This window comes from Balearica regulorum, chromosome 2, assembly GCF_011004875.1.
Source record: "Balearica regulorum gibbericeps isolate bBalReg1 chromosome 2, bBalReg1.pri, whole genome shotgun sequence".
In the NCBI taxonomy this organism is placed as follows: domain Eukaryota; kingdom Metazoa; phylum Chordata; class Aves; order Gruiformes; family Gruidae; genus Balearica; species Balearica regulorum.
The window spans coordinates 112,824,476-112,848,749 of NC_046185.1; the positions used below are offsets into that span (position 1 = coordinate 112,824,476).

The window sequence follows — 24,274 nt, forward strand, 5'->3', positions numbered from 1 at the left end:
ATCAAACAAATGATACACCAGTTCCAGTTTAATATATGGAGTTCAAAGCTTTTGCCTTGCATCTTTAAAGTACAAGTGATAGTCTGATGCCTGTGATCATAAGGCAGGAGCAGGATTTACAAAGACCGTTTTGTGACTGTTAAATAGGAATGTAACAAGGAAGAGGGGGAGAAGGCCAACTTACCCCATCACAAGTATAGCCAAGGTGTTATCATACTTAAAATTATAATACTTAAATTCATGAGCTTGATAAGGTGTTTAGTAGATAAAGATTAGGAGTTTTTCTTCATTTTCATGTTCTCAAAAAACAAAACAAAAAACCTGTTCAATCTTATTACCAAATAATACAGGGACTTTAAAACATGATCTGGGATGGAAGTTGAAGGGATCTCCAAACTGTGTCACAATATTATGATGATACTTCCTTAAATTAATCATCAGACATTAGTAATTTCTTACAACTTGTCTTTTAATATTTTCTAAAACTGCTTTAAGAATATTAATCCTCCTTCATGTGTTATGTCATGTGTTGCTCCTGTGCGATGATTTCACTTGTAGCAGATTTTTTTGCTTTATTTTTTAATTCACTAGCCATATTTCCATGTATTGCAAATGGACAGCGTGTTTGCTTGCATATGTGAACCCTGAATTAGTAAAAGAAAATTGCTTTTTCCTGCCATGTATTTGAAGAGCATCTATGCTATTAAGGCATGGGAAAAGGGCATGGAAATACAGGACAGTAATTGTCTGCATTTCCAAATCATCTTGCTCACCGGTCAGTCTTGATCTCTGTTCCCCTGAGTGTCTGTGAGTTGCCGTGGGTGTGCTGCTGGGATGGCAGCTGCTCTCTGCTTTTCCTTAGATCCAAATTTACTGTGTTTGCTGACCTATTCATGCTGGGTTTTGGTGTCTTGTGAACGCTGTTCATGCCAGGCTGTAAGCAGTCATTAAAAACTCTGTGTGGGAAAGCTGCTCTGCCATGAGGGTTGCCTGGCTGCAAGAGAGCTTCCAACTGAGGACGTGGTGGCTTTGAAGGGTAAGAAAATGGGGGTCCTGGCAGGCATGCTGGAAGGTGTTGAAATTGCGATGGCAGTCCAGGCTGGAAGGGTTTGAGGGGAGTTAGGGTATCAGCAAAGGTCCATCTGGGGGTTACCTGGGGACAGATTTGGAAGAGGGGGGCTAGAGAGGGCTAGGTTATATTTTCTTTTGCTCATGAGGCTTCAGGACTCTGCAGTCTTAAAAGTGGGGATTAAAGTGTTACAGTGGGAGCCAGCACCCTTAACCTGTTGGTTTTATAGTTGGTTTATAGGCAGGATTGACTGGTGCTTTGAAGGCAGGCCACCCCCTTCAGCCTCTGTCTGATGTAACATTGTGGTGAGCACAGTCACTTACTTCCTTTTCCATTGGCATCTGAAATCCCCAGTAGTCCAGTCAGCAGACCCGGCCCTGCAGAGCTGCAGTTTCCCAGGCCTAATTACTGCCTTTGGATACAGAAAATATGGGAAGTCTCAGTGTTTTAGCATACAGCTATTAGAAAAAGTAAATATCTTTGCATGAAATATGGTAAAGCAGGAAGTGAGAAACGACGTACATGATATTCCTTGGGTGGAAGTGGGAATAGGGAGATTTGTTTCTGGTCATCTGGATTACCAGATTATCTGGGCCACATTTAGTCTAAATACAATCTGGGTAGAGAGAACTAGAGATGGCAGATAGAGAACCTACTTGTCTGAGGGACTCAGTGTTAGGTGACTATTTTCTCTGAAGAATTCCGGGAGTGGGGTTTAGCAAACCTAAAGTCAGGTTCAGTTATAAATCAGTGCTTCATTATCTCTTGACCCTGAATGGAGATAGTCAGGTCGTAACAAAGGTCTGGGATCAGAACTGGAGAGGATAAAGACTGAAAATAATCATCACTTCTTTACCAGGCCAAAGGAGGCATTATGACCCATGTGGTACAATTCCCAGGTGTGGTAATGAGGTGTGAAGATTAAATAAAAAGTTTTAGCTGTATCTTTTGTTGGGTAGTACTTGCTTCCTTGTGGAAATCTTGCGACAGTTATCCTAAAGTTTGTAAGGTGCCTGTGGGGCCCTCTTGTCCAAACAGAGGTTTGCACAGCCTCCCTGGTGCAGTCCTGCCCTCCCTGGCAATGCTGGTGATAGGAAGGGCTTGCAGATGACTTGGGGGTTGGCGGTGTAAATCCCCACCAATGATGCACCTTTCCTAGAACTTCCCTAGAAGCGTGGCTAGAAGTCTCCCCTTCAGCTTCTCAGCCGGGCACCAGCCACTTGGATAAGCACTCATTGCTCCCGTGTTAATTAGGGAATTTGTAGAGGGAAGATCCTTCCCAGCCCACTATCCCACAGGCCCTCAAAACCAAAACTGAGACAACCAATCCAACCCTCTGATTAAGACATCATTTCCATAAAAAAAATTAACAGTTGGAGATGGTTATGCTTTGGATCAAGTCAAGATCAAAAAGGTAATATATGATCTTGGCAGCTGAGTTCTGCTGGGTGTTTTGCTGCACTTTGTGTTTCTGTACATATAGAAGAGAAGTAATTCTCCCTGGAGACTGCATTCTGGGGCTTGAGGTCTTTTTATGTTTTGGAGTTTTTTCTATTTGTTGTTGAATTTCTGTAATAAGTGAAGCTGCCCCCAGCAGAGCACTAAGGTTGCATTTATTTTTGCATAATTGAGGATGTTCTGTGAACCTTTATTTTTAACTCAGGGAGTTGGTTTCTTTGCTTCTACTGGAGATTTTCCTATAGTTTGTAAACTAATAATTCTGGAGGACTACCTAGTTTAATTTTTTCTTCTGTGTGGTAGTGATAACTGTTTAAATAAATAAAAATGATGATTTCTTAGTAGGTTCTATGTGGGTTTCCAAAGATCTGGCCTGTATTAAATGTCAAGAAAAGTTACTCTCACAAATTGCTATGTAGCCTCTTCTCACTTTTTAGCAGCAATGTTGGGTTTGCACTTTGGCAGCAGAGTGGAGTCTTTTTGCTTTTTGTTTTTTTAATGAGATTTTAGAATGTGTCCTAAACATTAACTATTCAGATACACAGAGGCAGAACACTTTTAATGGCCTTTAAGCTAGGAGGAAACGAGCTAATTTAATAGTTTTCTTATAATATCTGAAATAGTGAACTTGAAAGCATGAAAAAAAATGAGCTGGTTTTTTTTCTTTTTTTTTTTTTTCTTCCCCCCAACATGCGGCCTTTTAGGAAAGTCTGTAACATAGAAGGGTATGAGTCTGATGCGTGGCTGAGGGAGGCCCTCCTGTTGAGTCATGAGGTTCAGAAGGGACCCCCTTGCTTTCTAAACTCCTCCTCAGAGAGGAGTCTTAAGTGCGGCTAGGTCCAGTCTTAGTCCCAGACTTGGTCAGTGGTTTATGTCTAAAGGATTATGTGTGTAGCCCCTTGTCAGAATCAATGTTTGCCTGTTTCGGAGCCCTGACAAGGACTTTGAGTGAGACAATTTTGCAAAGTCGAAAAATAGAAAATTTACCACGGGGACAGATGTAACAGATTGGGAATTGCTGTTGATAAATACACTTACTGCAGTAACGCTAATACATGATGACGATGCTAGCAAAATGCTATCCCGGGTATTCTTGAGCAAAAGGTGAAGGTGCAGTGCTTACCAAGAAGGCGTCCCTATCTTGGATGGAGGAGAAGGAGCACAGCCCATCGACTGCCTCTTCTGGGTCTTCAATCTCTTCTCTCCCCCTAGAGATATTTTCCTCAATATCCTTTATACCTAACTTGAGCTGTTCCCCTCCCTAGGGTGACGTTTAACATGGTTTGGGTGGAGAGTCAAGTACTACAGTCATATATGTTTAGCATGTACTTCTTTAAGCTCATCGTATTCAGGGATGTGAACTTCAATATTAATTTCACAGATAATCAAGCAAAAGGTCTCACTCTGGGCACTATGGCCTTCAAGATTCTGTGTTGAAACCGTTTATCCGCTTATTTCCGCAATCTTTAGCCAAAACAAGGACTGTCCTGCCATGGCAAGACTTCCTCCTTCAGCTGCTTCTCCTGCTGACCTTGCGGATCTCCATCCACAATGTTTGCACGAGAGATAAGCAGACATCAGTGTTTTTTAACCTCTTATGTTCAATTCTCACAAAGCCTATGATACCGGAGCCTTGTTGCAGTAGGGTGTAAGTGTAGCTCCTTTGAAATTGCTTGAGTGAAGGACCTTAGGTATCTTTGCATTTGAGTTTAAATGCTTTGCAGGGTCAAAACTTGCAGGCGTAAACGAAGTTGGAATGGCTACCTATAGTAATTGGAATTCTAGCTGGGACTGGATGGAAGATGTGCAGCAAAGAGGAAGGGCACTTGCCTTATAATGTATGCACCGTTTATTTCCATAAAGGCTTTGAAAAACTTCGAGGGCAAATCGTGCAGGAAGGCTGACACTTTGCTGTCAGTGCCCGTAACATAATTAGAGTATCCGCAATCAGTAGAGCATGTAGTTCATGTGACAGACTGTCCTGTGGGCAGATCCTCTGCTGCAGGAGCAAATGTGGGCTAATGGAATAACTCTGGGAACTGCCCACAGGTTCCTTCTGGAAATTTTATTTGTGAGGACCAATTTCAAATTTTTTTCTCTACTCAAGATTTCACCGCAGTTGTTCCTGTAGGCAAAGCTGGGAAGGATGGGGCAGAATATCTGAAAAAGGTTGCGAACCTGCATTCAGTGGCATTGGCCTTTTGAGAGCTTATTGCAAATTTGCAGCTCTCCTCAGTTTTTTAAATCTACTCCTGAGGAAGAGTTGATAGTGAGTTTCAGACCTATTAGGTATTAGTATGGGAAGAGGAATTTGTTTTCAATTCAGGAGTTCAGCAGTGACAAATGGAAGAGCTCTTAGTAGGAAGGGATTTGTATTAGTCTAACCAGTTAATTTAGAGTATTTCATTCAGTTGGAAATATACTTTCAATGGGAAATGTTAATGGATACCTGTTCTTTACAGGTTCTTTACAGTGTATTTTTAGCAATTTGACTGCTAGCTAGCTTCAGCAGTAAAAGGCAAGTAGAAAACTAAATGGAATATGAGTTTCAAATTAACATTCCTGTGGTTGAAAAATGGTCATTATTTATTTTACACCACCACAAAGGTAGTTTCCCTCTGTCAGCTTTGTGGATCTCTGTCCCTTTCAGAATTTAAGGCTGCCATATGTGGAATGCTTTACACATTTTGTGCAGTATATATTTCTTTTTCTCTTAATACATTGCACGAGAATTTCAAAATTCAGTGTTGTTGGGCTTGCTTTGCTTTGGGTTTTTTTAGGCAGAAAATATAGAAGTGTTAAGCGGTGGTACAAGCAGCAGTGCTATAGTATTTCTTTTCAAATGTTTAGAATCCTCTAGGATGGTTTAAAGGACTTCTCTTTAATTAAAAGTGCCATACACTTAGTAAAAATCCATGTTGGCTGAGAAATTGATTTTTTTTTTTCCCCCCTTAAAAAAGGAAAGCTGTGAGTTTTCTTGTATGGGGTAAATGTCACTCTGTTTATATCTTAGCTTTGCTGCGAGTCAGGACTTGTACTATTCTTCTAGGTTGTCATAGAAACGCAGCTAACTGTCATCTCAACTCAAGCTGCTGATGGTTTTATTTGTAGGTTTTCAGGATTATTAAAATTTAACAAAAATTATTGATTTGCTTTTTATTAACACTGGTTTGTGTTTACTTTAGAAGTTCAGACTGCATAAAACCTTTTCCTGATAGAAAAATACCTTTAAAATTATTAAACTCTGATACTGTGAATAAGAGATCATCAAATGCATTTAATATGTGGTCTGAAGCAGTAGAGAAATCTTGCATTTTTGCAAATCACCTTTTTCATTTTGTTTTGTTTACAGCAAGGTCCCCCCACCCCATTTCAGTTCACCTTTTAGCTTGACTTTTACTTAACATAAAAGATACCTGTCAGGAAAGCATGAAGTGGGTACATCATCATGCCTAATATTTGAAGTTTTCATTTTATTTACTTTTTTTGAAACCTGGCAGAATGCTTCGGTGCACTGACTTTGTATAGTGTGCAGGAAAAATTACTTAGTTTTCACTCATAAATAAGACAGGCAAAACTTATTTACAGTAACTTTATCTAATGGTCCATGGATGAATGCTTTTATGCAAACTACTCAAGAGACTGGAATTAACTTTCCACATTGGTTGCACATTTGATGTCCGACTCCAACAACATGTGGGATCTTATAAAAACTAGATGACTGGAGTTCAATTTTTACTTTTATGAATTTATTCAATGATTGCCCATGCATTTCAAGTGTAATCTTTGTAAGCAATGTATAAAATGCAGTAATGTATTAATTGCTGTAAAATGGATGCATACTTCCTTACACCCTCCTTCCATCACATTGACATTTTTTTCTTTGACTTCACCTCCTCCCTCTACCCTGTAGTCATTTATTAAGGATCCCTAGGCACAAGGAATTTGGCTGAGTTATATACAGCCCTGTAATTTGACATTGTCATTCTGTCTAGTAACAACTTTGTTCAGTGTTAGATTTACTGAATAAAATTGTTTCTTGGTGGACATTTTGACACCTCACTTCAGACTGCTACGTCATGGACTGCTGACATCCCTATATTAATCTCATTTGTATTCTGTCATAAAAGTCTCAAGTAACATTTTAAAAGGGCCTCTCTTTGCAGCATATTTATGTAAGCATGGGTCTAAATATTGGATGTTTCCGTAGGTCTGTAGGGCTTTTAAGTGTTTTGTATGACGGTATGTACACACTACCGTGTGTGATGGTAGCATGTATGGTAAATGGCTGTAATATTTAACTTGGGAAAGACTGGCTTTAGTACTCCAAATGCAATTTAAAGAAAATACGTTTTATTAACATGTTAATATATGTCTTCTCCAAATTTATTTTTCACATCATTAGCTACAAGAAGATGTTGCACAAATATAGTTCTTCTGCCGTATGTTTGACACTCTGCATTTTCATTTTCTATTCTAGGGATTGGAAAGCAGTGGTTGGTGGGAAGTAAAGGCGCTCCTTTGCTAGAGCACTGCACTGGAATATTCTGGTTGCTTAGGAATGAAAGACATGGTTTATGTGGGAAACACACTCAACATTGATGCGTTCATTAGAACTAATAGCGAGTGTAGGAGACTATTATTGCAGGTATATTGTTTCCCAGTGAGGACAGAGGGATATATATGGGTTTGTTTATGTCTATGCATGTATAGTATTAACTGAGGCTTACTGAAGCTTATGAAGTCTCTCTCTGGCATTGTACTTCAGTAGACCATCTGTTACAGATAGATGCCAATGACCAGAGAACTATTTTGCACCTTGGATTTTCTTTTCCTAAGAGATAAAACATGTTGGGTGTTCTTTGATCAAAGAATTTGCTGCTTGTGTTTTTTAGCTCAGTCTACTTTCTCTTTGTTCTGTGCCACTTGATGCAATGTCTTTCTTTGTGTCTAAGTATGATTGGGTGTTAATATGTAACATGCTTGAAAAGAAAAAGAGAGGAAAGCTTTGTTATTTACCAGAAAAAGTTCCTAACATGCAAATGATACAGGTGATCCATAAAAGTATGCTGTGTCCAGATCCCTTTCCCAGACAGTTTTGCAACAACATATTTATACCTTTTTTTTTTTAACATAAACCCATTGATGTTTTTAATACAATTAACTTATTCCTAGTGGATTCTTTTTATTTTTGTTCACAGCATTTTGCCTCTATCCTTCCTACAGAGGTGCAGCATCTTGTAAAGGTCTTGAAGTTTCTTGTAACCTGCATGCTTCAGCTTAGAGTTAATTGTGGCTACGGTGGCGCACTTTATTTTATCATCATCTGTTTTTCCATAACCATCCCTTTTATATTTTTCTTCTAAATTGGGAATGACTAACTTAATGTAACAAAGTACACGTACATTTTTTTCCTGCTTTTTAGATATCAACTAAGTGCTTCTTACAGCTGAATTGGTATGCTGCTATACAGTCTTTGTTTGCACCCAGAACTTTGGAGTAAAAGAGAAATCAATAACAAAAAAGCACAACCCAAGCTCCCTCCGATGATAAAAATGTGAAAGTTTGGCTTTTGATTGTAATGGCTGTTGTTAAGAGATAATAGTGATCCATCTTCGCCTGTTGCTGTGTGATAGTTTTGGGGTATCTTTTAATTTGTTTTTATGTAAAATAAACTTCTAAATGTTTGTTTTTCTCTTGCTCCCTTTTCCTTACACTCTTAAAAATTTAGGAAGATGAGAGTGAAGAAGAACCGAAGCTGAAGTATGAACGGCTTTCTAATGGGGTGACTGAAATTCTCCAGAAGGATGCAGCCAGCTGCATGACAGTGCATGAAAAGGTATTAAGTGACTTTGTGGCAGACATAGAACTTCTGCTTGGTTTTCTGTATTTATCTGTGCTTATAATGCATCAGTATATTTCTGAATTCGAGGTGCAGTGGTTTGTTAGATGGGATGTTTACATAAGCTACTGGGAAAATGCTCACTCAATTTTAGTTATAGACAGTATTATGAACTAGAACCCGGCTGTAGTCCCAACTTTTCTTTATTCATGTACAGCCTGAATCACTGAAGACAGACTTGATCATGCTAGGGGCCAGCTTAGCATATATTCAGCTGTGGAAGACAGCTGAGTTTCTGTTAATACAGTGTAGAAGAAAGTAATTACAATATTCCTTTTTTCTTTGGTTGGGTGTTGTTTTTTGTTTGTGGTTTGTTTTTTGTGGGGGGGAGAGGAGGGGACATGTCATACTAACACTTCCCTATTCCCTTTCCCTGATTCAGTATATTAAAAACAAGGAGAGGGAGTGCACATGCTCCAATACTGGTAAGGTTTTGAGATATACAAGAGAATGAAAGGGAGAAGGTGATGGACAATGCAAAGTAAAGACATTTTACAAAGAATCATTCCTTTGTTCTTACAAGGTAGAAACTTCATATGTTTCTTTAGTGATTTAAACAATTGCTTTTTTTATTTTCTGAATTTTCTTTTATAAATACTGAATAACATTTTAAAATATTGAGGAATGCTGAAGAGCATCTGAAAGTATGAGTTAATGATTTGTCAAGTATCTATTAGTATGTAAAACATAATAGCTGTTTTCTGAATGCGTAATTTTTCACAGCCAGTAATAGCTCCTTAACAGTTATTGTTGAGGGATCTATCTCTATTATTTGGCTATATTTTTAGGTTGACTTGTGCTGTGTTTCTTTTACTCAAAGGACTGTTGCCATGGCTCAAGAGGCTCTTAAGATGAAGCTTGTATTTTAACTGTACAAATGAAAACAATAAGTCTTTTTAAAATGTTTTTGACAACTTAGAATTACACAGATATTTGGAAAATTGGCAAGCATTTCCTCCTGGTCTGTGGCCTGTTTGTGTTACCTTTTTTTTTTCCTAAGCCTCAGGTAAATTTTGAAAGCCAAGGGATGAACAGGATTTTTCTGCAAGGATGTGCACAGACATAGCTTTAACTGTAGTGTCACAAAGAGTGACAATACAGGAAAGCTGTTTAAGTATACCAGGACTTTTAGTTTTTCAGCAAACTAGATACACTATTTATGAGAAGGATCGATATTGTTAGAAGCCAGGTACTGGAGTCTTTTAGGAACATGTCTCTTAGAACTTAAAAATGAAGCTAGGTTATAGGTTTTGCAAGGGTGTTTTCTGTTTTGTACTGTTTGGGGGGGTTGGGGTTTTTTTTTGTGAGTGTGTGTGGTTTTTTTTTCCCTGCAAGAGCAGGAAAGCCCTGCTAAAGAGTCATCATTAGCAAAATTATACAGAACTATGTAAAATATGCCTCTGATTAAAGCAGTTTAACTTTGGTGGGAATCCTGAAAATCAGTATTCAGACTAATTTTCCCTTAGAATTATTTTTTTTTTCTTTTCACTGCTAAAGCATCATATTTTCACCAGGCTTGCTGTCTGCACTGGATGACTAATCGTCATGGCACCTGGTGCATTCAAGCAGGCCTGTGCAGTGGAATAGTCATACCTAGTTATGTCTGCACACCTGATGTTTTATTAACCAGTATTGATTTTTTTACCCGGGGGACTTTTTTCTTCCTGAAAAAAGGCAACCTTGCAGGAGTGAAAGGCATTGCAGGGGATGAATTTCTAATGAACCCCTTCTTTCCCTTTTTTGACTCCTTTTAATGTAGCTTCATATTTTAAGTGCCTGAACTGAAATTTCATTTTAAGCAATTCCATTTTGATAAATCCTTTTAAACCTTGACTTTCTGTAAGGTTATTTTTTAAAGATTGTGCTGCCTGACTGACACGCTTAGCAGTGCCTGTAAATTTGAGCATTTCATTATAGGTTGCAATGAAGCATGCTCACATGCAGTGAAATACGGAGAATTGAGGAGCCTAGACTATTTGAGTAATGCTGAAAGGAGGGGGAAAATAAAAGAAACCTCTGTCATAAATCAAGTAGTACCGAAGTTCTTCCTTTTCTGTTTAGGTGTAGTTCACATGGTTCAATTAACAGCAGGTCTCTCAGAATCAATTCTGTTCTTGTTTGTATCAAAACAAGTTTGTGATAGCATGCATTTGAGTGGAGATTTCTTTATTTCGCTACTACTTTTTAGAATGAAATTCCTGAGATTTCTGAGGAAAAGTGTATATGTCTTGAGAGTGTTCAATGGAGGAGTGTTACTATGTCCAGGAAAGCAAACCCAGTGGTTATCTGTGTGCTTAAATGCACTGTCAGAGACCTTCTGTAACTGAGCAGTATTTTACCAGTGGCCTTTTGCTGTGTTTCAATGTTTTGGTTTTATGTTAACGATGAAGGAAAATTAAAAATAAAGACCAAAGGAAACCATTATAACTGAAACAAAGCTGTGGAAAGGATCTAGGAACTATTTCAGGTCAGTGTTGGTCCTTGCTTTCACGCTGCATTTTTAATTTGCTGCCACAGTCCATCAGGCAGTGTGTACGGACTGCAGACACACCATTAGTTGTCAGTGGATGAGGTTCCTCATGACTCATTCTGACAGCTAACTTGCACTATCACAGTAATATGGGCTCGAAGCCCTGTTTTATTCTTTAGATGCCACTAAAATAAGCTTTGTCTATACAAGGTGGTGGTTTTTTTTACTTTTTCCCTGGTGCTGCTAATCATTAATCTGCATTCATTTAGCATTGCTGTAGTTTTGGTTGCAGTTTCTTTGTGTTAATATAATCAGTCTCTTTCTTTTACAGTTTTTGGCACTGGGAACACATTATGGCAAAGTTTATTTACTTGATGTCCAGGGGAACATCACACAGAAGTTTGATGTTGTAAGTATGGCATTATTCAGAACACATCTACTGGGATGTAAAATGCTGCGATGTACAAAGTAATAAATAAGTTAACACTTTTGTTACATCTGAAATTTTACTGATGCATTTCATGAACTCCCTCCCCATAACATAAGAGGCAGTGTATGGTCCTTGGTAAAAGAAGTTACACTGGATGGTTTTGTGATGAGCACATTTCAGTTTACATATAATAAACTTTTTTCATGAAGACAGAAGAGGAAATACATATTTATGATTGTAAATGGTTATTATTAATTATGTAACCCAGAGTCTCATGACTTCCATAAGGCATGAGCCTGCTCATTAGGTGACTATTGTCAGTTGTTAGTGTGCGCGCTATCATCTTATCTAGTTGCCACAAGTAATTGAAAATTGATTGATTGCCTTGCTGGTTCAGTTTAGCTACTGCAAATATATAACGCTAATATTTTATGTGAATGTTTTGAAGCTTGGATTCTTAAGGGATTGTATTGATGGAAGGAGAAGCAGCAGACTTTTTCCTTATTGTGGTTCCTGATATTAGAGGATGAATGAAATGCTAAATTTAAAACTTTGTTCTAGAGTATTAAATTTTTATTTTAATTGTGGGTATTTGTTGATTATTTTTTGTTTTGTTTTTTAATATCTCATTTTCAAATTCTCTGTCTTCCATGAGAGGTGGGAGGAAGAGAATTAGCAAATTTTTTTCTCCTGGCATTGTCACAAAATCTGGTAGCCAAGCATTGGTTTTTCATAGCAGTGTCAGCACTTGTCAAGAGTATCCATCACAAGATGTTGGCATGTTTGCAAAGAGGACTTATGTTCTAAAGCTGACACAGCTAGCTGCATGGGAGGGGTGAAAGGTTTTGTTTATATTTTTGAAAAATCTAATTATGCACTTGTGCAAGGGCCGGGGAGGGGGAGTCACAACCAAAACCTAAACTCCTAGGCACAACCTTTGGAGGAAATCTTTATATATAGCATTGGTCAGATTGACAGTGACCTTACTGGGTATTAATGAAAGTCAAGCTAATTATGTTTCTTTTAACTTTGTATGTTCATTAGCCCCACAGAGGAGATGCTGACTGCATTTCAAAAGAGGAAAAGCTTTTGGTGTCTCCCTTATAGTTCTGATTACCTTACACGTACACTACTTGCTAAAGATACAGTTTCTTTCTCTCCGAAGTAATCTATTTGGGGCAGGTTGGATTAAAGCGTACCTGAATTATTCTCTTCCATCTCTGCAGTAAAAGACTGCCTCAAAGACTCACTCAAATGAAGTGGAGATTTTCTATTGAGTCAGGCATTAAATGTCTTAGACTTGTATTTGTTCCACTCTGTGTCAGGTGCTTGGAAGAGTTCGTTTATAGAACTGCTATTTTTTCCCCTAAGTGCATCACCAGCGCCCTGTTCTCCCACACTGGTTCCGAAAGGTGAAATCCTCCTTTCTGTAAAGACTTAGGGCACTGCCTAGGTGTAAAGCAAGGAACAAGGGGACCTATTGTCTACTAAAGACTATTAAACAAAATCCCTGCATCCTCTTTATACCCACCCACCCAAATCTGCTCTTCTTTTCTTTGCTTTTCCTTAATAAAAAGTCCTACCAGTGCCTGCTGGACAGGTGGTTAAGTTAAGATGTTTAAGATGAAGTTGGTTAAGATGAAGTTAAGGTTGGGCTATATAAACCACTTTCTGTTCTACCATGGTTACTTGATTATCTGTTTTCCAAACTTAGCCTGCTTCAAGATGAAGATTTTTGTGCAGTGTCTTGTTACAGAGATGGCAATGATTTCTTTTTAAGCTATTGTTTGAGTACAAACTGTTTTTTGAGATGGAGAATGGGAAAAAGAAGTGTTTCTTGGATTGTGTTCTTAATGTTTCTGTCTCTTTTTGTAATGTACGTGTCTCTGCTGCAACAGATAAATTATATCATGGATTAGGTGGAAAGGCTGCTTCTTTTTTTCTTTTTTATAGTTTGAAGAAAAATGATTTTGATCTAGGACCACTTGTCCTTAAAAGAAAAGTTTTCCAAGGAACTGCTAAGTGCTGTGGAACAGAATGGGCTGCCTATGTGAGAAACAAAACAGCTCTCTGACATCCTTGGCTGCTTAATCAGAGAAGTTTTCTGAATGAATGTTGTCAGCTGTTGAACCCATAGACAGTTTATTCTGAACTGGCTACTGTATGTCAGAATGTTTTCCTTCTAACCTGAACTTTTCAAGATCTTGGACTGTAGGCTAGAGCCATCACTATCAAAACGTTTGGTGGGGTCTTCCCTCTGTTGTCTCCTACCAACGCCTGTTTACTCTCCCTCCTCCTGGGAGATTTGCATTAGAGCATTGCCATGTTGTAAATCCCAAATAAAACCTCAGCCTTTCTTGAGAAGAAAGCAAGTCACTTCCTGAAGTCCTGTAGGTGCAGAACATTCCTTGTAAGTGTTCTGGGGTAGAGTTTTTTCTCTAGTGGTATTTTCTCTGGTTCTTTGGGTCTAAAATGAGCAAATTCCTTCTGAGAAGTGTTTCCACTGGTGGAATGGCAGATATGGTTTTACCTTGAACTTGTAAATAGGAGAAGTATGTGTTGTTACTAATTTCTGGAAATTAGTAGTGTATAAAAATTGTTCCAAGTAAATAAAATAGTCTCTCATTAAAGAGCAATATTACCACTGAAATCTTTTAATTGTTTGCATTAAACAGGGTAGCTGAGGAGTGACTTTTACATTTTTTTTTGGGGGGAAGAATCTTTTCAGCAGATGTTTTCTGACTTGTGAGATGGCAGATATTACTCGTAAGGATAGCAACAAGAAGCCCTTTGTCTGGAAGAAATCAGTTATGTAATTCAAAGAGTTGTTCTGCATTTGAGTCTTTATCTGTATTTTTCAGGGGTTTGGCTTTTTTTTTTTAAAGCCAGGTTGGGGAATAAAAAAATTAATTACTTTTCGATACATCTAAGTCTGTTATATGTGTAAGTAGGAAAAAACCCCCATACATAGGAAACCTTAAAAGTCACTAGATCTGAGATAGTGTTACTATGTGAAATAAACCAGAATGGAGAGAATAAACCTTTTTTAAAATATTTATTTTAATGGCAAGTTTATAATAAATATATGTAGAAAATACCGTTACTGCTACTGTAGTCCTCCTGATTTCTGTTTGTTTTTTCCTAATCTCAAGTAACTGTGTTCAGTAATATAAATGGGCTTGTAAATTAAAGAAATAAGGATTTTGTTTTTATAATAAATCATTTATTTTCCATATTGGCTCCCATCTGGATTTGAGCCAAATTGTAAAACAGAAATAGAGACTGATCTCAGAGGATTTGCAGCATAATTACTTTATAATGTCTCCAGGTCCTGTGAACTTTGAGAAAACTCACAGGTGTGTTGCATAATCTCCAAAATGGCCAATTTTTTGAGTGATGGCCCTCCTGTTGAAGACTGAATGCATTTAGCATTTTAAATTGCTAAAACCAACTGTAAGAAACACTATAAATGTAAAACCTGTCATCCCTAAAAGTTCTGCTATTGTAACACACTATTTTGGTTGGTTGTTGTTTAAAAAAAACCTTTTGGGACTTCACTCTGTAACGTCCATAGCAGCAAAACAACGTGGATATCCTGAATTGCAAATACTGGCCTTAGTGCTGCAAAGACTTAATCGTGTTCTACTTTGACCCATAAATATTCACAGAAACTTCTGCGAAATTAATGTCGACAACTAAAAAGTCTTTTCAGAAGAGCGTCTTGCTCTCATACTGCTCTTAAAATATCTGATGCTGGAGCACCTCTCCTGTGAGGACAGGCTGAGAGAGTTGGGGTTGTTCAGCCTGGAGAAGAGAAGGCTCCGGGGAGATCTCACTGTGGCCTTCCAGTACCTGAAGGGGCCTACAGGAAAGATGGTGAGGGACTGTTTATGAGGGAGTGTAGTGACAGGGCAAGAGGTCACGGGTTTAAGCTGAAGGAGGGTCGATTTAGATTAGATGTTAGAAAGAAATTCTTTACTGTGAGGGTGGTGAGGCACTGGAACAGGTTGCCCAGAGAGGTTGTGGAGGCCCCCTCCCGGGAAGTGTTTAAGGCCAGGTTGGATGAGGCTGTGGGCAACCTGGTCTAGTGGAGGGTGTGCCTGCCCATAGCAGAGGGGTTGGAACTAGATGATCTTTGAGGTCCCTTCCAACCCTAACCATTCTATGATTCTATCCTGTGCCAGGTGGATGACTAGTCTTTTCAGGTTTGCAACTCTTTTTGTCAACAGCAGTGGAAATGTGTGCTTTGAAACTGATGTGGGAAACTTTTTGTTTGGGGAGAATTGAGAGACAGGAATTTAGGGGCTTTGGCCTTGGATGGTGCTGATACCTCGGCAGCCACGCTCGTGCTCTCGCGTGATCCCTCTTTCCTCCTTGGCTCGTATGTTTTTAGCTCTTGCCAGTGTGTGTCTGTGACAATGTCAGCCGCCTAAGATTAACTGATATGCATCCTCAAATAATGTATGTTTGACAAACTGGTGTTCTCTTGTATTAGGGTTCAGTGCATTGAGTGAGATGAAATGTGTCAAACGCACTGAAAATTATTACTAAAAGCCAACAAGAAAAGGCGGGGGGGGGAAAAGCCTGCTAATGCCACTGACAAAGGATGATGCAGGACTGATTCACAGCATGTTAATTCCAAATGCCTCTCCATCTTTCTTTTCTTCTTAGACTGTCTACAATTTATTAATATAATTATTGCCTCAACTGACATCTTGTGGATTAAGGACTTGTAGATATGAAGAAAGCTGTACAAACATGTTTAGTTAAGTAACAAATCAAAAACCTTTCAAAGGGCAAGAAAACCTGTCCCCATTCTGGTCTTCTAATAAACATCAAGCTTAAAGCAGAAATGGTAAGAAGTCTTGGCTGGTGCCAGTGGTATTCTGTGAGAAGGGGAAATGTCTTCTCTTTTACAAGAGGGGGGGATTTAAATGTTTAATGCATTGGAGGTGTTTCAGAGGTGATGCATGAGCCTAGAAAACAATGTAAATAGTGTTTTAAAGCTTCTGTTAGTGCAAAGAAATTGAAGTCCTTTTAGCATGCAACATTTGTGAGCTATTCAAGACTGCTGGAATTTCAGAAAGAATGAAACTTTAAGTAGAGGCCCCTTCTCGCAGCGTTTCTTTTTACGACGTATTTCTTTCCTGGCCTCACCATTTTTTTCTGATTGTCTCACATTGTGTAGCACTAAACATTTTTTTAATGTGTTTTTAATTGGAGTGGCAAAAATCCAAAATCACTAGGTCATCTCTGCTACCTTGAAAAATTAAAGGGGAGTTCCTTCTGTGGTGCTATTGTTGCCCTTGGGTATGTTAAAGTTACAACACTCGCCAGCCTCTGGAGCAAGTGTGGTGCTTGCTTGAAGGTCAGCCAGTGGCCTGTTGATTTTGCTGATAACTCAGCAGGTTGCAAACCAAATGTCAGAGGTTTTTGTTGACTTGACACGCTTTTGAAAGAGTTTAATTGCTAACAAGACAAGTGTATTTCTAATGAAGAAACAGCTGTTGTTAAGCACTAAATGCTGTTGCTGAAAATGATGCGGAGCCCGCTAACTGCTGTGAGAGATAATGCGGCATCTTTCAATGGGGAAGGTAACTTTTAGTGTTTGATTGTATAATGAAGAAGTTACTTTGAATGGAACTTTACATGAGAGTTTAAGACTAAGATGATATGAATGTCACTTATTTTGACAGTCTACTTAAAATTCCCTGTTTATTACTTTAACTACATCATTTTAGTTGTCACTGTCAGACTATGAAAGAAGACTTAGTTGGGAAATGAAATGAAGCAACAGAATTTAGAGTAGAGATCTGGATAGCTGTGTGTTAGTATTTGCAGGGTGTCACTGCACCTGTTAAATTTGAAGCTGAAATCCTGTGTTTTGTACAAAACCAAGTGGGCTGCTATAAATGTGAGCTCCAAAAACCAAAGTAAAAATTAAGATTTTGATAGGAGCAAGTGTCTATGCAGGGGAGAGGCTTCCTTCCCCTCCATAGGACCTTCCACCCAAATGGGTGGTGCAGTCTTATGGCTTAAATGCTTTAAACTAACCCCTAGCTCTGCTCGGTGGAAAAACTGGAGAACAGTGACATCCTTTGGGATTTTGATCTTAAGACTTGGATATCTACACCCAAGTTAATAGTGCTTCTGCTTCTGTCTACCTGTCTTTTCATTGTAACTGCAGATGATTTGGAAATCCAGAGGTTTTTATAGTAGTTGTGGGAGTAACTCAGGTGGCCTTTTGTGTCTGGCTTTTGGATGTTACAAGGCCTTGGAAAGTATATCTTATGGTGTTTGTTCTGGTACTGTGCTTAGTAGGTTATTTCTGATCTGGAGTGTTTCCAGTGGGAACTGTGGAGTTACTGAAGATTAGGACCCTTCCTTGGCAGGAATCGTGGTGTACCAGGATCTCTCTGTCACTGGATGGGAAGTGAGGTAGCTTGCTTAGACTGGCAAAAATTTTGGTATCAGGGACAATATTTCTTAGGTCTAGAAAAGTTTTGTGTCTGACATGACTGAAACAAAAAATCACCACCCTTTCATAGATGTTTTGCACATTGTCTTTGTATCCACTGTATCTAACTTTCCTTTGAAGGGAGTGTTGCTTAAATTTTTTTATTTAAAGAGATCAGATGGATGTGGAAGGCATTCATTATTACTAGAAATGTTGCTTGGAGTATGGATGAAATATGGGAGTTTTAAACAAGTATAGTGTCATGTATGATTAATTTTTATAAGCTTAAAACTGAGGAAAGCATGACCATTTCATTCAATTATTCTTTCAAGCTTGTGGCTTGCAGTAACTCTGTAGCTTAGTGCAGAATAATCTAAAAAGTTTAGTTGAAAGTATGGGTTCAGCTACTGAAGATCTTGTATGGTCCAGCCATTTATTTCTTGAAAGGTGTTAGCTCATACAAGTCAAATGCATGCTTGTGCAGTCACAAACAGTAACATGTATGCTGTAGATCAAATTTATTTCAGTTAAAATATAAAGCCTATGTACTTTATCAGCTGTTTCTGGGACTGCAATTGTTTCTGCCTTCTCTTTTGAACTTTTCAACAGCAGCTATGTTGCCCACGTACCTTCTTTTGAGAAGGATATCAGCCCCATCCTAAGGCTGAATGATCTTTCTGCAACTTCATTACTTTCCAAATGCATACTGGTTTTCCTCTATTTGATGACATAGAAGCAAAGGAAGAAGTTTCGTTTTTGTTCTCCAGTATCAATCACTTTTCTACAGAGTGCGTATCCTGCTGTCTGTCAGTTGCATTTCATGACCAACTCTAAAGGTGTTACATTTAAGGTACCTTACCAGTCGTCTTTAATGTCACTGATTTCAGTAACAGTTTGTTAATGTCACCTCTTAGTGAGGTAAAGGACTGTGACTGAATACTGTTTTGTCACAATCATCTAGACGTAGCAAATAGTTCAGTTTCTCTTGACTTGGTAGGGTCCTATTGTATTATGTGCTTTTTCAAAGGTGGTCTTGTATTCTGTGTGTGTTCTCAAAAAAAAAATTGAAATCTGGAAAATTCTAGGGGGAAAAATGTCTCATCACGGGAGAATACAAAACATGAAGGACGTTACTACTATAGTATTTATAGTATATATAGTATTACAATACAGCGTTGTTGGTCAATGAAAGGGCGAAGTTTTCAGTGTATTTTTCATTTTTGTCACCAGACCTTGTAGGATCTCTGAGTCTCTTTTTGTAAAAGATCAAGTAGAGACCTTACTGTAATTCTGCTTAGTGAATTTACATGTAGCATTTTCAAACATTTCTGAACAAAATTATTTGTGACATTATGCAGAAACATTAGAATAATCAAGCCAATTTTTTTTCTTTCTTTTTTTTCTTCTAACTCTGTCACCATCCAGGTTTGGTAACATTTGCTGTTTGAATGCATACTACATCTTATGATTATTTAGAAAATGTAATTTACGTTTACAACTATTACTGAACTTTTCTCTAAAAATTGTCCTATGCACCATAATTTGACAATGGTATTAGGCAACAAAGTTTATTTGCTTTTAAGAAAAACGCAGAAATATAGTTTCTAATTTCAAAGACATATTAAACAGCCATACAGAATAATATACATAATTGGCTCTTAAAAGAAAGCTTCAAAAGACTCCCAACAAATTTCAAACAACTGTTTAATAAGGAAAATACTTTTCTGTGCCTTCCAGAGGCTTAGTCCCTGACAAGAAAGACTAGATGGTGGTAGGTTTTTCTGTCTTTTACTACTTGTTGGCATTTGAAGAACCACAGATTCTCACCATCAGGGATGTCCCTGCCCTACTGGGAACTTTCTAGTTGGACCAGGTGATGTTGACTGGCATGAGACCTATGTTCAGTGATTCACCACATCCTTTTTCCAGTCATCTCAGAAGCATTTTGTGCCACATCTGTCTCATACCTCCCCCCTTAATACTCTTTACTGATATATAGCTGGACCACTGGGCCAAGTTGCTCTAGAGTTTTTATTAGCAGCAATGAAACAGCTAGTTTCAGGTAGCACTGATGAAGTCTTTTCATAAAAGACTGATAACACAGATGTGCATTTTCTAAACCCTAACAACCTTTAAAAGTATAGGGAGGATTTGGAAAGGTTTGATTCCTAAGAAGGTGGTATACTGCTGTTTCCTAGAGCTGTTTTCCTTTCAAATGGCATGTTATACCTGGATGGCATTTTCCTATATACAGAAGGCAGGCACTTACATGCACATATACAAAATAATAGCAGTTTGCTTGTCAGAATTATTCAGAGGTCTGGCATTAATAAAATATTATTTGCATTAGAAAATGTTTTCCTAGTTAGAAGGTCCGAAGCACCTGAGTTCTGGAGGACAATGTTTTTTATACAAGTTGACACCGATGATAGAGCTACAGCCCTTTGTTTCCATTAACAATAAAAATGCAGCACTATTAAAAACACAGAATGACATAACAGGGGCATAATATGATGAACAAAACATGAAGGCAAAGCTAAGTATTTGTTCACATGGGGGTAAGATATTATCGATAATAAACTTTGTAAATCTAATAAAGATTCCCTTCTGAAGGATGAGACTTATTTGTTTTAAAAGATGTGACAGTGTGTACAGTAGTTGTTTATTGCTCTCCTGATGGAATGCTAAACATGGGCAGTCCAGATTTGCCCAGTCTTGGGTGTTAATACCCTCAGAGTGGCTGCTAACAATAGTAGCTACTTTCAAGCTGGCCGCCTCCACTGTGATGCTGCTGAGGAAGTTAGTTCCACTGAGAGTCCTGTGACACAGGGAAATAAAAGTATAAGAAATTTCAGAAATCAATATTTTGGTGTTGGAAGGCTCACCACTGTAACCCTAAACTGGCTGCTAATTGAAATCTGTAGCTGCTGCAGGTTTTGTCCGTTTTGAAGGTAGGAGCTGTGAAACGTGAGCAATGTAAAGATGGAAGAATGAATGAATCTGTTTGCTTTTTTGATCTACTTTATTTACAGTTTATTATAAGCAATCATGTCTATACTGGTATTGAAATAGAGCCTCTTTGTATGTAAATGCCTTGAGGAAGTTGCACAGGATCAATTAATCTTCAGATTTAACTTTCCCTATCTTACTGTTACAGTGAGGATATGGTATACAATATGCCATTTACAGTAAGTTAGTGTGTTTCATGATCCATAGTTTCCACTTGTGTGACTACTCTCCTCCCTCTCCCCCCATCTTTTTGATTTGCACATGTTTTTAGGATCCTGTCAAGAATCGGACACCCATTGTTGATCATTGTTGAGTATCTCTGATGGGTTTGGGAGACTCTCCCAGATGATATAATTGCAAGTGAAGGAAGTTCAAGAGTTGGTGTCCAAAGAGAATGTAGTGGTTTTAGTAAGCAGGAAATGTGTTTATTATTGCATATAGCTCTGACTTATGCCAATCTATACCAGTGTTGATCACTGAACATTTACGTGGAAAATGGCACTTTAGCTCTAGCTATTGGCTGAGCTTCAGCATTGATAACCCAGTGTAATACTTATCTGTGCCAGCAATATCACTAATTATGTCATTTTCAGCCAGGAAATGGAATTCTTTCCCTTATACTGTTTCTGCTTCTGTCTGATTACATCAGTGAGAGATTTTTTCACCAATTTCCGTAGCGATCGAGTTGAGATCATTGCCAGTAACGGAATGGTTGACAGGCTAAAATAACTGAAAAAAAATACTTAGTGTGGTTTTTTTCTTTGCAGGAGCTGATAGAAGGAAGAAAATTATGTAGTTGTGGAGAAAATAATGGCTACATAATGCAACATATGGAGAAGCAGTGATGCTAGGCTCCATGTGGTCATGTCCTCTGTCCTGTGTTGGGTCAGGGAGGGGGATGAGCGTCATGACTGTTGTGAAAACCTTTCTGGAAATGATGTTGGCACAACAATGCGTGACCCCTGAGAAGAATAGTCAAGAGCCTCTTTACTTCTGTAAAAGTTTTTTGGTCAAAGTACCAATAAAATAATCTCTAAAAAGAAAACCTGTCCTGACAAGAACTTGCACTGTGTGACCTGGTTGGCCTTTCTCATTAGTCATGTCTCTGAAATGTGGCTTATCAAGAAATGGAGAAAAATCTCCTTGTTTTTCAGGGGGCAGAATTCTACAAAATCCTGTTAAATACATTAATGACACTGGTGGTGGTATTCTGTTAGAAAGAAGTTATGAAAGTGCCCCAGTAAGTTTCATGCTCAGAGGTTTAGATATGTTTTTTGGATTGTTCTTCAGAGCCCAATTTATAATTTAGTAGCCTGTGTAGAAAGCTAATGCTCAATGATGAATTCTCCAAGTTTACTGTGCTTGGTGAACTGTTCTGAAAAGAAAAAAAGCAGTTAGAGAAATCAGTGAGGTGAACCTGCAGGTTGCCTGGGATAGCCTTCTCCCACACTGTGTTGGGCCTTCCAAGACAGGTGTATGAAGTCATCACCTGCAGCCCTTCTTCAGCCCTCCACATAGATGCATGATCGGGAATATTGCTTCATATTTTCAGATGGCTTTAATACACACATAGCAACAAAGAAGTAGAGACAGGCTTAGGACATACCATCCTTGAAGCTCTACGGTTACACAGTGGATTGTGAAGGGGACCTGGGGAGAGGAGAAAATGGGAGTAATTTGTTTATTTTGGCACAGAGCTCCTGGGAGGATATCTCCTTACACGCCAGTGTTTTAATAGAAAAGAGATTCTACTTTGGATCCATCAGGAATTAGCTAATGGTTAAACTCTGCTAGGAAGCAGTGTAGGCTTTCAATACAGATTTGTTTTCAGTAATAGTTCCATCATTCCTAGACGAGCATTCTGATTATCTAGCAGCTACTACAGATTTAGAGAGATCCCTTGTTAATTTTTTTTCCTTGGATGTTTTTTTTTCTTTTTTCTTAGTCCCTGTAGTTGACAAACAAGATTAAGGGATTCACTGATGTGGAAAATATTGAAATCACTGTAGGCTTTTTGGTCTTTCTCACTTTCTCAGACTATATGAGAGATTCCTTGTCCTCATATTCCCTTAGTTTTAGACAAGCTTTTGAGATTTTTCTTTTTTTTTGTAGGCAAGGTCTGCCTTCCTACAGACAAAATAAAAGTTAATGTTGCTATTGTTCTGTGTCCCAGACCTTGTCACTCTCCCTAGCTTTCCTTCCTCCCTTCTAATCAATGCGATCTCCCATTTTTCATTTGGAGAATGACAGATTCAGGAGTGTTATAGGAAAAGCACTGGAGCAGGAATCCTCACTTACTTACCAGAATTTGACTGCCAGTATTGTTGAACAAAACCTCTTTGGTGTGGATATTAGTAAATTTTCATCAAATGAAAATTTAAGTGTGTTAAGTTCAGAGTATACTAATTCTATTGCAGGCAGTGATGAAGAGCTTATCCTGTAACTTTTAAAGCAGCCTTTTCAATTTAAACCATTGTGTTACTACATTGTGTTTCTCAGTTGTATATAAACACATAGGTATGTATGTACTTTTACCTTGTTATAGGTAAACCATGATACAGCATCAGAATTGGCTTTTCTGAGTTGCTTTTCACTCTATTGTATCAGTAAAACTCTACAAATACACAAAATATGCCTAAGTCAGTGGAGCACTGTAGCATCTGGGGCAAGAAAAGTGCATGGATTCAATTTCTTCTTCTCAAAGGTACAAGAGATCTCTGGGCATCAATGTTCTGAAGTCAAAACAAGTGGGACAAACAACATGTAATACACTTGTGCTTAGCTGTTGCACACCCTTCCTTCCTTTTTTTTTTTTTTTCCTTTTTTAGTAGTTGAATACTCTCTCACTATCTGGTTTATTTGCTGTCACCTCATATCACTTCCCAAAATGAAAAGGCCTTCTTGGCCACAAGGAAGGGCACACTGCTGGCTCATGGAGAACTTCTTGTCCACCAGGACTCCCAGATCCTTCTCCAAAATGCTGCTTCCCAGCAGGTCAACCCCTAACCTGTACTGAGGGATGGGGTTATTCCTCCCTAGGGCCAGGACCCTACACTTGGCCTTGAATTTCATATGGTTCCTTTCTGCCCAGCTCTCCAGCCTGTGTCCAGGTCTCGCTGAATGGCAGTGCAGCCTTCTGGTGTGTCGACCACTCCTCCCAGCTTAGTATTGTTAGCAAATGTGCTGAGGGTACAGTCTGTCCCCTTATCCACGTCATTGATGAATATAGTGAATAGGACCGGACCAAGCACTGACCCTTGGGGCACACCACTGGATACAGGTCTGCAGCTAGACTCTGCACTGCTTATCGCAACCCTCTGGGCTCTGCCATTCAGCCAGTTCTCTACCCACCTCACTGACCCCTCATCCAACCCACACTTCCTAAGCTTGCTAATGAGGATGTTATGAGAGACAGTATCAAAAGCCTTGTTGAAGTCAAGGTAGGCAACATCCACTGCTCTCCCTTCATCCACCCAGCT

The 24,274-nt window shown here is 38.6% G+C and overlaps 1 protein-coding gene across 2 annotated transcripts in view; it reads left to right on the top strand.

The window, feature by feature from the left end:
• Nucleotides 1–24,274, top strand: part of VPS41 (VPS41 subunit of HOPS complex) — a 120,053-nt gene that overhangs the window by 12,398 nt on the left and 83,381 nt on the right. For both annotated transcript variants that reach the window (XM_075745354.1, XM_075745355.1), the window contains exons 3-4: nt 8,259–8,366; nt 11,231–11,308. In XM_075745354.1, the coding sequence (XP_075601469.1) occupies nt 8,259–8,366; nt 11,231–11,308 (186 nt within the window). The remainder of the gene's footprint in view (nt 1–8,258; nt 8,367–11,230; nt 11,309–24,274) is intronic.